Genomic DNA, 15,479 nt, shown 5'->3' with positions numbered 1-15,479 from the left:
TTTGTCTAAGGGACACCCCGATGTTTTACCTTGTGGGAGGCTTCTCTCATGTCCCCGCATGGGGAGCTGGAGCTGACAGGGAGCTCATCCGCACTCTTCCTAGATTCGAACCGGCAACCTTCAGGTTTAACCCATTGCGCCACCGGTGATAGAAACCATTTTAAGGCACCAGTGTATTGAACTTAAACTGCTGCTGAATAGTGTTGGTTGAATATAACCCTACACTGTACTGATCAACCAGTCTTTACATGTTTCTTCATGTTTATCATTGCTTAACAGTGAGTTTCATTACAGGCCATTTATATGGTCAGAACCAGCATGCACAGTCAATAAATAGCTAATTGGTCTGCAATTTAGAAAATTGATATTGCTTTGAAATTAGTATGTTCTTGTCCAAGTTATTCATAGGTAATATGTGTAATTCCATCTCTAATTTCATGTTTACATCTTCTATCTATGCTAGTGATTTACGTAGGGTCATAATGCCCCCACAAAGGATGTCCCTTCTGTAGGATATACCACTCTATCCTGTATAGAGGGGGTGAGGAAAGAGTGGCTTTCCATAGGTTTTTAGTAGTTTCCTAAATACTTATAAGGAATATAGAGGGAAATTTTGCCAAGTTTTGACTTCCTACTTGTGTACTTGTGAACAGAAAATATTTCATTTTTTTCCCAGGGGATGTCACAGCAGTGTAAGGTCTTCAAAAGTTCCCTTAAAGGGGCAGTATAGATCATTAACCCCCAACAGTTACCCACTTCTGTTATGTATGGACTCTGAATATACACTGAATTGATCAGTTATCTGCAATGCATAAATATAGTGACACTGAAATGAGCTATAGGTGAATATTTAGACAGCTGGTACTGTCAAGATGGAACAAAAGGCAAGAGAGCCACTTGCAATTAAGAGTCACTAGCTGGGAAAACCAGCAAAGTCACAACCAGATGTCACCACCATTATAGGTTACTTTCTGTAGGCTACATATAATGCAGTTATACTGAAAGGATTTTCAGTGCCAATTTCCTGTATTTTAGCTGAGTGACAGTGTGGTATAGCAGTTTAAGAATTGGACTAAAGCACTGCCAGGTAAGGGTTCAGGGAAACTCTCTGGGTGACATTGGGTAAATAATACTCAGCCAAAGGTGAATCCTTTCTGAACAAATTTTGCTAAGAAAACCTACGATTGGCTTGTCTTAGGGTCAATGCAAATCAGAAATGGTTTAAAGGTACGTAGGGTTAAACCAGGGAAATTGAGAAATCCCAACTCATACCAAAATAGGTGAAAGCTTCCATAGTAGCCAGTTGTTATTAATGTAGCCCACCAAGAGTTTTGGATTCGGTCTCTTTTGGGAGAGGAAAGTGGGATATAAACAAACAGCATAATAAATTGCACTGATATCCTTTCAGCATTCAGAAATCTAGGCTGGAAATTGGCTCATAACAGTTGCCCATATTGAGCATTGGTATGGTTCTCATCAGAACTGGCCAAAATGAGAAGATAATTATCAGGAAGTCTTGCAGCATAATCTCATTTGAAATAAGGCAAGGCTTAACTGACGTGGATAGTTGGGTAACTGATGGGCATTGCAGTCCAACAGCAACTGGTAATAGGTAATTGCAAATGTTACTTGGGACTTCCTTCTGAGCAAAATAATGGTTCTGGAAACAACTTAAAATGCAAAGGGCAGGGAAATTCAGCCACTACAATCACAATACAGCTCTCTGCCCTAATTCACTGAATCCTGAAATTTCAGTGGGTGTCACAAAAACTTGAAAAGAGCTGCGGTACCTTGCGGTAGGTAACAGCTCATTAGCATAGTGGTATTCTGAGATCCTCAAATGAAGTAAAAGACACTAAATGTATTGCACATAATTCCTTTATTTTACTGAGACTAGGGCAAATGCAGCCATTGTACAGTGAAGTGGGCTCCAGTGTAAACCTGCCTTGTGTTGGACAGGGATACCACACAGATTGTTGGGCATAAAAGCAACACATGATGATGCACAGTATCTGGGCTGACTGGCACTACAGCAATGTTATGGAGTCACAGTTGGAAATTATAGGGTAGGTGCTGTTCTCTTCTCTTCCCTAGCCTCAACCCTTCTCCCTGGCGTTTTGAAGGCAATCACATAAAAGTTGCTATTATTACCTAACACAAACTCAGATATAGCTGCAAGGACAGCTAAAAATGGCCTTTTAGTTAAGTGGCAAGCTGTTTTCTAAAATAATGAGCCTTGTGTCACAGCTGTGCTATTTCAAACATCTGTAGTCTTAAATCACAAAGTGACGGCAAAGCCACATCAAGCAACATTTGATTGATGCATCTACAGCTGCCACGTGAAATGGAATGAAAGCAAGAGGGACTCTTTTGGGAATACTGGGGAGTAGCTGGTCCCTTTTCACTTTAGCAGCATCACATTCCATTGTAGTGGGCTTACTACTTTCCCAGAACCTCTGCTGGACCATGGTCCCCATCTTTAGGTATCTCGCCAGGTCTGGGTGGGAAAGGGGAGTGAATGTGGAAGGAAATTGGTCTTGAAGGAAAGAACATGGCCCCAAAAAGCTTCACCTCCTTTGGCTCACCACCTAGTCCCTCAGGCTGTGGCAGGCATGTGCTGGGGAGGAAAGGGACAAGGGAGGGGACCTCCTACAGATTTATTTCCCCAGACCTCACTTCTTGACCTTGCCCTGAGCTGCCACAGCTTCCATGGCCTTGCGGACTGTCTCCTCATCTCCCAGGAACTGCATAGGCTTGATAGGCTTCAGATTTTTGTCCAGCTCATAGACAATAGGAATCCCAGTGGGCAGATTGAGTTCCATGATGGCTTCTTCAGACATTCCTGCAAAGCATAAAACGATAAATCATATGGAAACTTTGCTATATTACCCTACTCAAGAACATTTTAAAAGCAACCGCCTTGAAGTTTCCTTTCAGACCTGACCAGACTTGTGCTGATTTGAGATATTTGCCTCACATTCTGAGTAGACTCACCTTCTAGGTGCTTAACAATACCACGGAGACTGTTGCCATGGGCAGCAATGAGCACCCGCTTGCCGTCCTTGATCTGTGGAACAATTTCCTCATTCCAGAAGGGCAAGGCCCGGGCAATGGTATCTTTCAAGCTCTCACATGTAGGCAACTGATCTTCAGTTAGGTCAGCATAGCGACGGTCCTGGGGAAGAACATGTAATTCCATTTAAAATATAGCAGCAGCTCGTTTTACTTTCAGGGGACTATCAAAACAACCTCAGTGAACCTATGGGAAGGTTTCCTTGCTTGTACCGTGATCTCTGCCCAGCATACCTTCCTGGATCAATAGCGCTATTACTTAATATTTACTGTCAACAACCTGCTAGGTTTTAAATGTCTGCCTGGCAAAATAGGCCTCCATTAGAGGTCATAAAACATTTGTCTTTTCACCACATTTTCATTATGATTCTATATCCAAGTTCGTTTAATACAGATTAATTTGTCTCTAACAGTTCTAATTATAACTGATGTGCACTGTTGTATTGGACCTGTATATCAAAAGGGTGGCACCTATAATCTGTATTCTAAATTGTATAGTTCTGTTCTTGGTACATGTGGTAGTGATCCCTCTAGAACTAGTCTATTTGTTTTTTACTTTAATGTCCAGGAACCTTAGCTGCTCTGTCCACCAATGATCAGGGATGCTGGGAGCTGAAGTCCAAAATATCAGGAAAACCAGAGTGATATCTTGCATGTAACGTACAAACAGTGTCCATTTTCACAGTTAAGTAATTGGCAAACATGCTGTACAAATGAAAATATCTATCACATCCACCCACCACAAATAGGTTTGACATCTGTTGTTATATAGTACAAACATCCACCAAGGGATACAATGTGAAATATTAATTACATGGAATAAATTTCTCTTTTCCTTACTAAGTCCTAATGTATTCATCAAAATGCACAATGCAAAGTTCAGTTCCCATACAAAACCAGCAATTAGCAAGGCAAACAGTAGGGTTCCCAAAATCACTAAGCTAAGGTAAGATTACCTGAGGAAGATGGGGGCACGTTAAGCCCAATTAATTCCATTATAGGGAAACAGTAAGAACATGAGACTGAAATACAACGTTATGTTTATCCACAGAGTTTTCCCCAAATAACAGTTCATTCAGAACAACCGTCACTTTCACAAAACTTATGAGACTTCCCAGCTCACCTTGCTGATGGCACTGTAGAAAGGGTGATCCGGCTCCATGGGAGGAGGTGGGATGTCATAGGAACGTCTCCAGATCTTTACTTGGGCCTCTCCATGTTTAGCAGCAGTCTCAGCCTTGTTGAGGCCGGTCAGACCACCATAATGCCTCTCATTGAGACGCCAGGTTCTCACAACAGGTAACCACATTTGATCAATAGCATCCAGCACAGTCCAGAGAGTGCGGATTGCCCTCTTTTGCACAGATGTGAAGCAGATGTCAAACTCATAGTTAGCATCTAGAAGGGCACAGAAAGCAATGTGGATTCATTCAGTTTGCAGTCCACTTTATTCCAGACTTTCAAATACATTGTCTTTATAGGTGGCATACAAAGATTATCTCTCTCCAGCTGACTGGACACATTAAAGCCATACAGAGTATTCTAATTCAGTTAATTCACGATTTACACCAAATTTCAGTATCACACATATGGGATAAAGAAATCACTAAATCTTGAGGGAAGGGGAGAGAATAAGGAATACACCACTTCTCATTGCATTGTAGAGCAGGCATGGGCAAACTTGGGCCCTCCAGGTGTTTTGGACTTCAACTCCCACCATTCCTAACAGCCTCAGGCCCCTTCCTTTTCCCCCTCAGCCACTTAAAGGATTTTATTTTATTACAACCTCCAAGTTTCAGAATGGAAAAGTAGCAACAAATCTGCAAAATAACAAATTTTACATTTTTCTAGCAAATCTAGTTGTTCCAATCTACAATGTAGCTGGTTTGTGACTGGCTACACAGGCACGCAAGGAATTGAAAGTTGCAATGCTTATGTAATCCTTGGACAGTGCCTGGAGGAGGAAGATCAGAGCAGCAGCCGCTCCACCAGCAGGAGAGGAAACAACTAGCCATTTTCCCTTTAAAAAGAGCTACCTTGTGGCACGCTGACAAGAGGTCCTTATGGTCTCCTGTCTGTTCTCCTTGGTAGAAAGACAGAACAGTTGCCAACCAATATCACGGAGGTAAACAGCAGTTTTGACCATACAATGGGGTGAAATGCAATTGTGCAAGCAATGGACACCTCAGAAATGACCAGATTGTTTATGCAATGCACTTTAGAAGGGTACTTGACATGTCTGGTGCATGTGTCTTCATGGCGGCCATTGGCAAGTCCATGGAATTTTACAGACACGTTAATGCAGGGTTGTTTTAATTATGAGTTACGACTAAATTCAAATCAGTGAAGCCAGGTACTATAAAACAGTGTGGTCCAATTTTTAGTTACCCGAGAGCCAATCAAACCTTAGTATAGGAATGTGAGGCTTCAATATGGCCCTTATATGGCCATTTCTTAAAAACTTAAAGCAGTAAGAAGGGTAAACATTTTTTTTTCCAAATGTTAAAATATTTTTCCAGTAAGAAGGGCAAGGGCCAACAAAAAGGAATTTGTGGGTTGCATGTGGACCGTGGGTTGTTGGCTGAACCATACTGCTATAAAACATTCTTCGTGAAAGAAGAATTGCCCTGTTGTTTGAAGACAGGTAGAAAAATAAATAAATGAAAATAGTTTGGCCTCGTGAGCCTGCAGGGCTCAATTGCAGATTTGTCGAAGAATTTCATGGCTGGAATCACTGGCTTGCTGTGAGTTTACTGAGCTGTGTAGCCATGTTTAAGAAGCATTTTCTCCTGATGTTTTGTCCACAAATCAACCTCTGAGGATGCCTACCATAAATGTGGGCGAAACGTCAGGAGAAAATGCTTTTAGCACATGGCCACATAGCCCGGAAAACTCACAGCAACCCAATTGAGGAGTTGCTTCTTGAAAGCTCCCCACTATTTCCTGTAGCCAGAATTGGGCAGAAGCTCTTCCTCTGTTGCAGCACCACTAAATGACTCAGCGCCAACTGCATCTCCCTAACAAAGACTCAGCGCTCTGTAGGATGGAGAAGAAAAGGAAGGGAGGGGGTTATTCCCCCTTAACCACTTCCTAAACCATAGCATATTAAGCTACTGCCAGGATCCTTTCTTGGAGACAAAGAGGCTCCTTGGCTTAGGCAGAAACAGTGCTTTGTTGTAGAAACAGCTACATGACCTATCCAAGGTCATTTACTGCCTATTGCACAACTGGAGGACGTATCTACAGAGGGAACTGTCCTTTTTTATTGGGAGAAGGCAACATAAAAGGGGTCAAACACCTCTTTCTCATGCAAGGCAGGAAATGTGACCAAGCAGCACATTTGTCCTAATCAAGCAATTGATCCTACTGCCATTTGGAGCCAGTATAATCATGAAGCAATCCCTATGGTGGTGGTAGTGATGGTGGTATTACATCACCAGAGGCAGGAATTGAAAGCCATCAAGATTAAATTCTAAAAGGAAGGGCCCCAAGGCTCCGGATGGATTACGATGCCACTGCTTAACCCCTGGAGGAGAAGAGCGGCTTCTCAGTGGAAGAGAGAACCAGATGGAGCAAAGGATGAAAAACCTCTTTGTCCTACTTTGCAGCCCTGGTTTTCTCTGGCCCCTTCCACACAGCTGAATAAAATCCCACATTTTCTGCTTTGAAATGGAATATATGGCAGTGTGGACTCAGATAACTCAGTTCAAAGCAGGTATTTTGGGTTTTTCTGCCTTGATATTCTGAGTTATATGGTGGTGTGCAGGGATGTAAAGGGGGGGGGGGCTTGAGGGGCTTCAGTCCCCCCCCCCCCGAAATTCTCAGGGTAGTCCGCGAGAAGGCCGTACTGGTATTATTTAAACTGTATGTTTATTGATATCATGATCTAATCACCATGCTCAATATATCCCATATGCATGGGGGTATTGGGATAATGATACAAAAGGTTTGCTAGGGTAGATCCTCTCTCACTCAGACTCACCCCCCCCCCCAAAAAAAAATCACTATCCTGCCTACGGGCCTGGCTGTGTGGATGGGCCAGCGAGGTAGGTAGAAGCTCCATCACTATGCTGGGGCTCCGAGAATATGTGTGGGTTCCTCACAACTCAACACTGCCCCCTCCAGTCAGTCTTTCTTATACACTATGAGTAAGTCACATCCTTCTGCTGAGATGAGAAACGTGTTGCTGAAGACTCACACTGCAATCCCATTCATCCTCTTTCCTCAGCCGCCATGCTGTTTGAGTACCTTCTAATCAACTTCCATCAGTGAAAGACCTCCAGGCTTTCCTATCCTTGAGGTCTTGCAAACCCAGGACAGTTGTCTTCATTCCATACCTCACAACCTCTGAGGATGCCTGCCATAGATGTGGGCGAAACGTCAGGAGAGAATACTTCTGGAACATGGCCACACAGCCCGAAAGATATACAACAACCCAGTTGTCTTCATTGGTTTAATCCATCCATATGTAATATGTTCCTCTTTTCTACTGCCTTTCACCTTAGAAAGTTCAGGAGTCTTATCTAGTGTTGTTTAAGTTTTCCATCGCCGGAATCACTGTGTTGCTGTGTGTTTTCCGGGCTGTATGGCCATGTTCCAGAAGTATTCTCGCCTGCATTTAAAGCAGGCATCCTCAGAGATTGTGATGTATGTTGCAAACTAGGCAAATGGGATGTATATATCTGTGGAATAATGTCCCGGGTGGGAGAAAACTCTTGTCTCTTTGAGGAAGATGTGAATGTTCAAATTGGCCAACCTGATTAGCATTGAATAGCCTTTCAGTTCCTGGCTGCTTCCCACCTGGGGGAATCCTTTGTTGGGAGGTGTTAGCCCTGATTGATTCATGTCAGAATTCCCCTGTCTTCTGAGTGGGGTTCTTTATTTACTGACCTGATTTTGGAGTTTTCTAATACTGGTAACACCTCCCAACAAAGAATAAGGAATACAGTTGCATTGTAGAGCAGGGCATGGGCAAAGTTGGGCCCTCCAGGTGTTTTGGACTTCAACTCCCACCATTCCTCACAGCCTCAGGCCCTTTCCTTTGACCCCTCAGCCGCTTAAGCGGCTGAGGGGTCAAAGGAAGGGGCCTGAGGCTGTGAGGAATGGTGGGAGTTGAAGTCCAAAACACCTGGAGGGCCCAACTTTGCCCATGCCCTGCTCTACAATGCATTTTGTTTGCAAAGCGCAGCAAATCTCAGTATCCTCCCTATGCGTTCCGCCTCCTATCACCCCAAGGCTATACCCTATTTCCCGCTCTTCCTCCTCCCCGGCTTCACCTCTCAGCGCCTCTCCGCCGCGCCTCGCCTCTTCCTGCCCGGTGGCGCTCAGGTCCGCGTCGTACCACCCGCTGAAGCGGTTCTCCAGGTTCCAGGCGCTCTCTCCGTGCCGGACTAAGACCAGCCTATACGCCGCTGCCGCCGCCATGCCGCCGGGAATCGAAGCCTGGATGCGCCTGGGAGGATGCTTTGCCCCGACCGACAAGGAGATTCTTCAGAGGCCAGAGCGCTTGCGCGGAGGGAACCACCCGCCCTCTGCTCCGCCCACGAGCCCAAGATCTAGTATTCAGAAACAGATAGACACACAATACACACATTCCGAGCCTCCTCTTTAATAGGTTGCTGTGAGTTTTCCGAGCTGTATGGCCATGTTCCAGAAGCATTCTCTCCTAACGTTTCATCCACATCTGTGGCAAGCATCCTCAGCAGTTGTGAGGTCTGTTGGAAACTAGGCAAGTGGGGTTTATATCTGTAGGAGAAAGAACTCTTGTCTGCTTGAGGCAAGCGTTAATGTTGCAATTGATCACCTTGATTAGCATTGAATAGCCTTGCATATTTGTAAATATACAATATATTGTATTTACTTATAATATTGATAATGATATTATAATGTAATACAATATTATACTAATTAATAATATAATATATGATTATATATTAAATGTAATATTACTAATAATATTACCATAAAATTATATAGTACAATATAGTAATTTAATTGCTTATATTGTGCTATGCTAATAATATATTGTATGTACATTTGATTTCTAAGCCGCTCTGAGTCCCCTTCGGGGTGAGAAGAGCGGCATATAAATGTAGTAAATAAATAAATAAATTGCAGCTTCAAAGCCTGGCTGATTCCTTCCTGGGGGGAATCCTTTGTTGGGAGGTGTTATTTGGCCCTGATTGTTTCCTGTCTGGAATTCCCCTGTTTTCTGAGTGTTGCCCTTTATTTACTGTCCTGATTTTAGAGTTCTTTAATACTGGTAGCCAGATTTTGTTCATTTTCCGTTGAAATTGTTCACCAGCTTCTTGGTGTAGTCTGACATGGTGGTTATTAGAGTGGTCCAGCATTTCATAGAATCACAGAGTTGGAAGAGACCCCATAGGCCATCCAGTCTAACCCCCTGCCAAGAAGCAGGAAACCGCATTCAAAGCCCCCCCCCCCCCAACAGATGGCTATTCAGCCTCTGCTTAAAATCCTCCAAAGAACGAGCCTCCACCACATTCCATGGCAGAGAGTTCCACTGCTGAACAGCTCTCACAGTGAGGAAGTTCTTCCTAAAGTTCAAGTGGAATCCCTTTTCCTGTAGTTTGAAGCCGTTTTTCTGCGTCCGAATCTCCAGGGCAACAAAAAAACAAGCTTGCTTCCTCCTCCCTATGACTTTCTCTCATATTTATACATGCTCCTCATCATGTCTCCTCTCAGCCTTCTCTTTTGCAGGCTAAACATGCCCAGCTCTTTCAGCCGCTCCTCGTTGGGCTTGTTCTCCAGGCCCTTAATTTCTATGTTCTCAAATAATATGTTGTGTCCAGGTTGGTTCATCAAGTTTTCTACGATGGAGTTCTTTCTCCCATCCAGGAGAGAATGCTTCTGTAGCATGGCCATACAGCCCGGAAAACTCACAGCAGCCCAGTAATTGTATTTGCACAATTACCTAGGAGTGGGTTGGTAGGCTTGTAGGCCAGGATGCTTTGCGTCTATACATGGTTTTACTATATGTATGGGTAAGTGTGTACGTTTTGTATGTTTCATATGTTTTGATATGGTCAAATTGACTAATCAATAAAGAGTTGTTGTTGCTGGAGATAATGTGGGATTTTATTCAGCTGCGTGGAAGGGGCCTCAAAGGAAACCAAAAGGATCTAAGAAGTATAATATCCAACGCTTGGGTGTGTGAGTCTTTTATTTTCTAGTTCTATGGCTATCTCAGGCCCGCTATTCGTCCTGCAAACTCGCAAATGCGCATGTGCACGCCTTGCCTTTGGGGCGCGCAGCACTGTTCTTAGGCAGGACTTGATACGTGCATTCTGTAGCCGGAACTATGAAGGCTCTGCGCATGCGCACAGGCAAAGGCGCCCGCTCGGTTGCTCCCCCGGGCACGGAGCTCACGGAGCGCACGCGAAGGGCAACGTGACCTCCATCCCTTGGGATGCCCCCCTCGCCACGTGGCTTGGGCATCCCGGCTGCGCCACTTCTGCTTCACTTTGAATGGCTTAGCCTCATTAGAGCGGACGTGGTATATGGAAACAGAAGAGGTCTTTTAGGGTTCCCTCTACACTATGGAATGCATGCCCTTTGATAACACTCCAATTGCCATGGTTCAAAGCTGTGGAAGTTTGGGAATTGTCGCTTGGTGAAACACCGGGCACTCTTTCGAGGAGAAGGTTAAAACTTTATAAAAACTTCCAGCTCCCATGATTCCATAGCATTGAACCATGGCACTTAAAGTGGTGCCAAACTGCATTAATTCTATAGTGTAGATCAGGCATAAGCAGACTTTCTAACTTGGGGGTCGCATGCCAACACTCCCAGCTAGGAGGACTGGCTTCCCCGGTGAGGTGATGGAAGGAAGGAAGAAGGGAAGGATGGAAGGAGAAAGAAGGAGAGAGAGAAGGAGGGAGGAAAGAGGGAAGGAAGGGAAGACAAAACAAAGGAGAAGGGAGGAAGGAAAGGATAAAGGAAAAAAGGAAAGACAAAAGGGAAGAAAGGAAGGAAGGAGAAAGAGGGAGAGAGGGAGGAAAGGGGAGGAAGGAGGAACGAAAGGGTGGAAGGGAAGGAGAAAGGGGGTGGGAAGGAGGAAGGAAAGAGAGAAAGAAGGAAAGATGAAATGGTGAGAGAGTGGAGGGCCAGAGAAAAAGTCCCAAGGGGCCCGCATCGCCCCCTAGGCCTGGGTTTGCCTATATCTGGTGTAGATGCATCCTGCATTAGGTGGAGCAGTGCCGCAGCATTACGCGATCCTGACAGAAGGGATCTGCAGTGTCAAAAAGTACACCTAACTACATGAAAAGGAGACATGCTTCTTTGTATTGCTGCAACCTGTGCTCTGAGGAATTTGAAATCAGTTTATGCAATTATTGGTCTCAAATCTTTAATGTGTTGTCGAAGGCTTTCATGGCTGGAATCACTGGATACAGCATATTATTTGAGAACGCAGAAATGCTGGACCACTCTTAACAACCACCATGTCATTCTACACAGAGAAGCCATTGGAATCCACAAGCATGTGGACAATTTCAACAGAAAGGAGGAAACCATGAAAACAAACAAAATCTGGCTACCAGTTAAAAAAACAACAAAAAAAACCTAAAATTAGAACAGTAAATAAAGAATAACACTCAATACACAGGAATTCCAGACAGGAAACAATCAGGGCCAGCTAACACCTCAAAATACTTTTGAGTTATATACCTCAGGACTGAGTATTGTTTCTGTGTATGTTATATGTATATGATGCTCCAATATACGTATTGTGTACTACTTATGTGTTGAACCACTATTGTTTTATACAGTTCATTACATTGTTTAGAATAGACAGCTGTGTTTACTTAATATTAAAAGGAAACAATCAGGGCCAGCTAACACCTCCCAACAAAGGATTCCCCCAGGCAGGAATAGCCTTGAAGCTGCAAGGCTATTCAATGCTAATCAAAGTGACCAATTGCAACATTCACACTTGCCTCAAACAGACAAGAGTTCTTTCTCCCACAGATATATAAACCCTAATTACCTAGTTTCCAACAGACCTCACATCCTCTGAAGATGCCTGCCACACATGTGGGAGAAACATCAGGAGAGAATGCTTCTGGAACACAGCCATTCAGTCCAGAAAACTCACAGCAATTCAGGAGTTTGTGTGCTTGAACAATTTCCCCTTTTTGCTGGATGATCTAACCTTACAATTGAAGCAGCAGCAAATCTCAGGTCAGAGAGAAGGAGAAACAAGGGTACACTCACCAGGTGCAGATACACTGTAGAATTAATGCAGCTTGACACCACTTTAACTGCCATGGCTCAATACTGTGGAATCATGAGAGTTTTGGACAGAATCCAAACTGCTGCAGAATAACCCCCAAACCCCTTCTATAATAAACATAAGTGCATGCATGTTGGGCTACAATACAGCCTAAATCCATTACTAGGGAATAAACATCCAAAAATATACAATGCAATCCTGAATACTTGGAAGATTTAATGGGAACTACTATCAGGTATGCATACAATTGTAGATTTTGAGGAAGTTCTAAGTGACTATTGGTTTCTTTTACTAAACCATTATTCTTCATGTGATACTTTTCTATGGGCAAGGAGTTAACCTGAACCCTTGTCCCCGTGAAGAATTCTATATACACAGCTGCTTTTTATCACTTCTCTGTCAGGTTCAGAACATGTAAAATGTCAGAATGAGTGGAAACTGGGAGATCAATAGAAACCCAGCAGGTTGCCAATGGAATGCTGCTTTAGGCAATCAGTTCCAGAAGAATGGGGTGAACAAGTCTTCCAGCACGTTATATGATGCTGCATAACTTTTTTGCCTAGCTGCAGTCGTGTGCGCACATTTTTTACAAGCTCAATGAGATAGGAACTTATAGAAACCAAATCAACATTTCCAAGTTGCAAATTTCTTATAAAATTATTTTCCCCAAAGCAAATTGATTGTTCTTGCATCTGATGGAGTAGACCTAAGTTTACACAAGGTTATGCGATTTATTTTTCTCAGTTTCAAAGGTCCTCCAAAAAAGGTCCTCACAGTCATTTGTTACCCTGTTATAATAGGTTTTCAATGTCAACAAAACAACAACAAAGGAACCATCTTCACCAGGGAGTTCCAGTGTGAAGCTGTCATTTCAACCTCTCAAAGGTGCAGCTTTTGAACCCAAACAGAAAACAGTCGGTCTTTTTGATCTCAGGATAAACTGTTTATTTTGGATAAATAAGTAAAATGCGAAGAAGAAAAGAGAATAGGAAAGAAAGACGCTGGCCAGTGGGTGCCAGGAAAGCTGGGACAATTAATTATGCAGTTATATTTACTTTTAAAGGTGAAACAATGTAAAGACGACCGCTGAGGCATCTTTAAGTTAATGTCTAGTATGGTCAAAGGCTGGAATCACTGAGAAGCTGTGTGGTTCCTCTGAAGATGCCAGCCACAGATGCAGGCGAAACATCAGGAGAAAATGCTGCTAGAACATGGCCATACCAGAAACCACACATCCCAATGTCTAGTATGATTGGTCACAAGTGCAAAAGGTGAGAACACATCTTGCATATCATGAATATCTTACACTCTCAATGTGCCTTTTGTTCTTTTAATTATTATATGCTATTCTCCATTAGATCATCCTTTGGCTCATTACTTTCAAGGTCAAAGGTGACACATCTTAGCAGAGAGAGGAGAGTTTCTGGCTTCTAGAGAATTAAGTTTTTCAAGGGGGGAGCAGATACCCACTCTCAAAGCAGTCACCAAGAAGTCCCTCAACTGCAATGTCACTGAAAATAAGGTGCTGGTGGGACCTGGAAGAACGTCTTCCTTTATGAGAAAGTTAAAAATTGAGCAGGTAATACCCATGGTCTACATTTCATGATGGCCCCCCAGAAGTATAATGGCAGGATTTATTTTGTGCTAGTAGTGACTGAAAAAACAGCCTTTGACAACACATAGTTTTTCTCTTTCAAAGAATTTCCTAACACTGCGATGATAGAGGTCTTATTTCTCCCATGCCTTTTTTATTCACATACAGGTTGAGCATTCCTTATCCCTAATTCCAAAATACTCCCGAAATTTAAGCTTATTTACTAAGTTGGCTGAGACAGGGACACCTTTGCTTCCTGATGGTTCAGTATACATACAATTGTTTTGTGCACAAATTATTTAAAAATATAATATTACCTTCAGGCACTATGAACAAAGTATATATGAAACAACTGTATTTCACATTTAAACTTGGGTCCCATCTCCAAGATATGCCATGTATATGCATTATTCCAAATTCCAAAAACACTTCTGGTCCCAAACATTTGGATAAGGAATATTCAACCTGCATTTACATTTATTGCTATAACCACTTTCACCATAGGTGCATGTATATTGTTGAATTAATGCAGTTTGACCTAACTTTAACTGCCATGGCTCAATGCTATGGGATCCTGGGAGTTGTATTTTGTGAAACACTAGCGCTCTTTACAGAAAAGGCTAAAGATGCTGTAAAGCTGCAACTCACATGATTCCAGAGCAAGGAATCATAGCAGTTAACGTGGTGAAAAACTGCATTAATTCTACATTGTAGGGATGCACCCAAATTTTGCTGGTAGCCAGATTTTGTTCATTTACATGGTTTCCTCCTTTCTTTTTGGATTTCAATTGCTTCTCTGCGCAGTCTGACATGATAGTTGTTAGAGTGGTCCAGGATTTCTGTGTTCTCAAATAATATGCTTGTACAGGTTGGTGCATCAAGTGCTCTGCTATGGCTGACTTCTCTGGCTGAGATAGTCTGCAGTGCCTTTCCTGTTCCTTGATTTGTGTCTGAGCAATGCTGTGTTTGGTGGTCCCTATGTTGACTTGTCCACAGCTGCATGATATATGGTAGACTCCTGCAGAGGTGAGAGGGTCCCTCTTGTCCTTTGCTGAACGTAGCATTTGTTAATACTGGCTACTAGTATTTAAAAAAACCTCTAAAATCAGAATAGTAAATAGCGAACAACACTCTGAAAACAGAGGAATTATAGACATAAATCAATCAGAGGGGGAGGTAACACCTCTGAACAAAAGATTCCCCCCAGGCAGGAATCAGCCAGGCCAAGAAGCTTGCAAGGCCATTAAAGTTAATCAAAGTGATTAATTACAACATTTACACTGGTCTCCAACAGACAAGAGTTCTTTCTCCCACCCTGGACCTTCCACAGATATATAAACCTCCCTTGCTTAGTTTTTCAACAAACCTCACAACTTCTGAGGTTGCTTGCCATAGATGTGATCGAAACGTCAGGAGAGAATGCTCCTTGAACATGGCCATAGAGCCCAGAAAATGCACAACAGCCCTCTGCAGAGATAGTACAACATAAACATTACGGGAAGCGGGTGGCAGATAGGAACCCATTTTGAAACTCTTTGAATCGGAGGGAAGACTGAAAGC

General features: G+C 43.1%; 1 protein-coding gene across 1 annotated transcript; it reads right to left on the bottom strand.

The window, feature by feature from the left end:
- Positions 1 to 1,862: 1,862 nt before the first annotated feature.
- Positions 1,863 to 8,594, bottom strand: pgam1 (phosphoglycerate mutase 1). The gene is made up of 4 exons (XM_003229112.4): positions 8,349 to 8,594; positions 4,196 to 4,470; positions 2,995 to 3,175; positions 1,863 to 2,842 (listed from the first exon to the last, which is right to left on the bottom strand). The coding sequence occupies exons 1-4, from the start codon at positions 8,494 to 8,496 to the stop codon at positions 2,673 to 2,675; spliced, it is 774 nt and encodes a 257-aa protein (XP_003229160.2). The 5' UTR covers positions 8,497 to 8,594; the 3' UTR covers positions 1,863 to 2,672.
- Positions 8,595 to 15,479: the final 6,885 nt, after the last annotated feature.

This window comes from Anolis carolinensis, chromosome 3 (genome assembly GCF_035594765.1).
Source record: "Anolis carolinensis isolate JA03-04 chromosome 3, rAnoCar3.1.pri, whole genome shotgun sequence".
In the NCBI taxonomy this organism is placed as follows: domain Eukaryota; kingdom Metazoa; phylum Chordata; class Lepidosauria; order Squamata; family Dactyloidae; genus Anolis; species Anolis carolinensis.
The sequence above is the reverse complement of the archived record's forward strand: the minus strand, read 5'-3'. Positions and strand labels throughout refer to the sequence as shown.

Excerpts from the sequence above, each read along its gene's own strand:
- pgam1 (XM_003229112.4), bottom strand. The coding sequence starts at position 8,496 with ATGGCGGCGGCAGCGGCGTATAGGCTGGTCTTAGTCCGGCACGGAGAG. Across the intron at positions 3,176-4,195 it reads TCTACAGTGCCATCAGCAAG|GACCGTCGCTATGCTGACCT; the intron begins GTGAGCTGGGAA and ends GTTCTTCCCCAG. Across the intron at positions 2,843-2,994 it reads TATTGTTAAGCACCTAGAAG|GAATGTCTGAAGAAGCCATC; the intron begins GTGAGTCTACTC and ends TATGCTTTGCAG.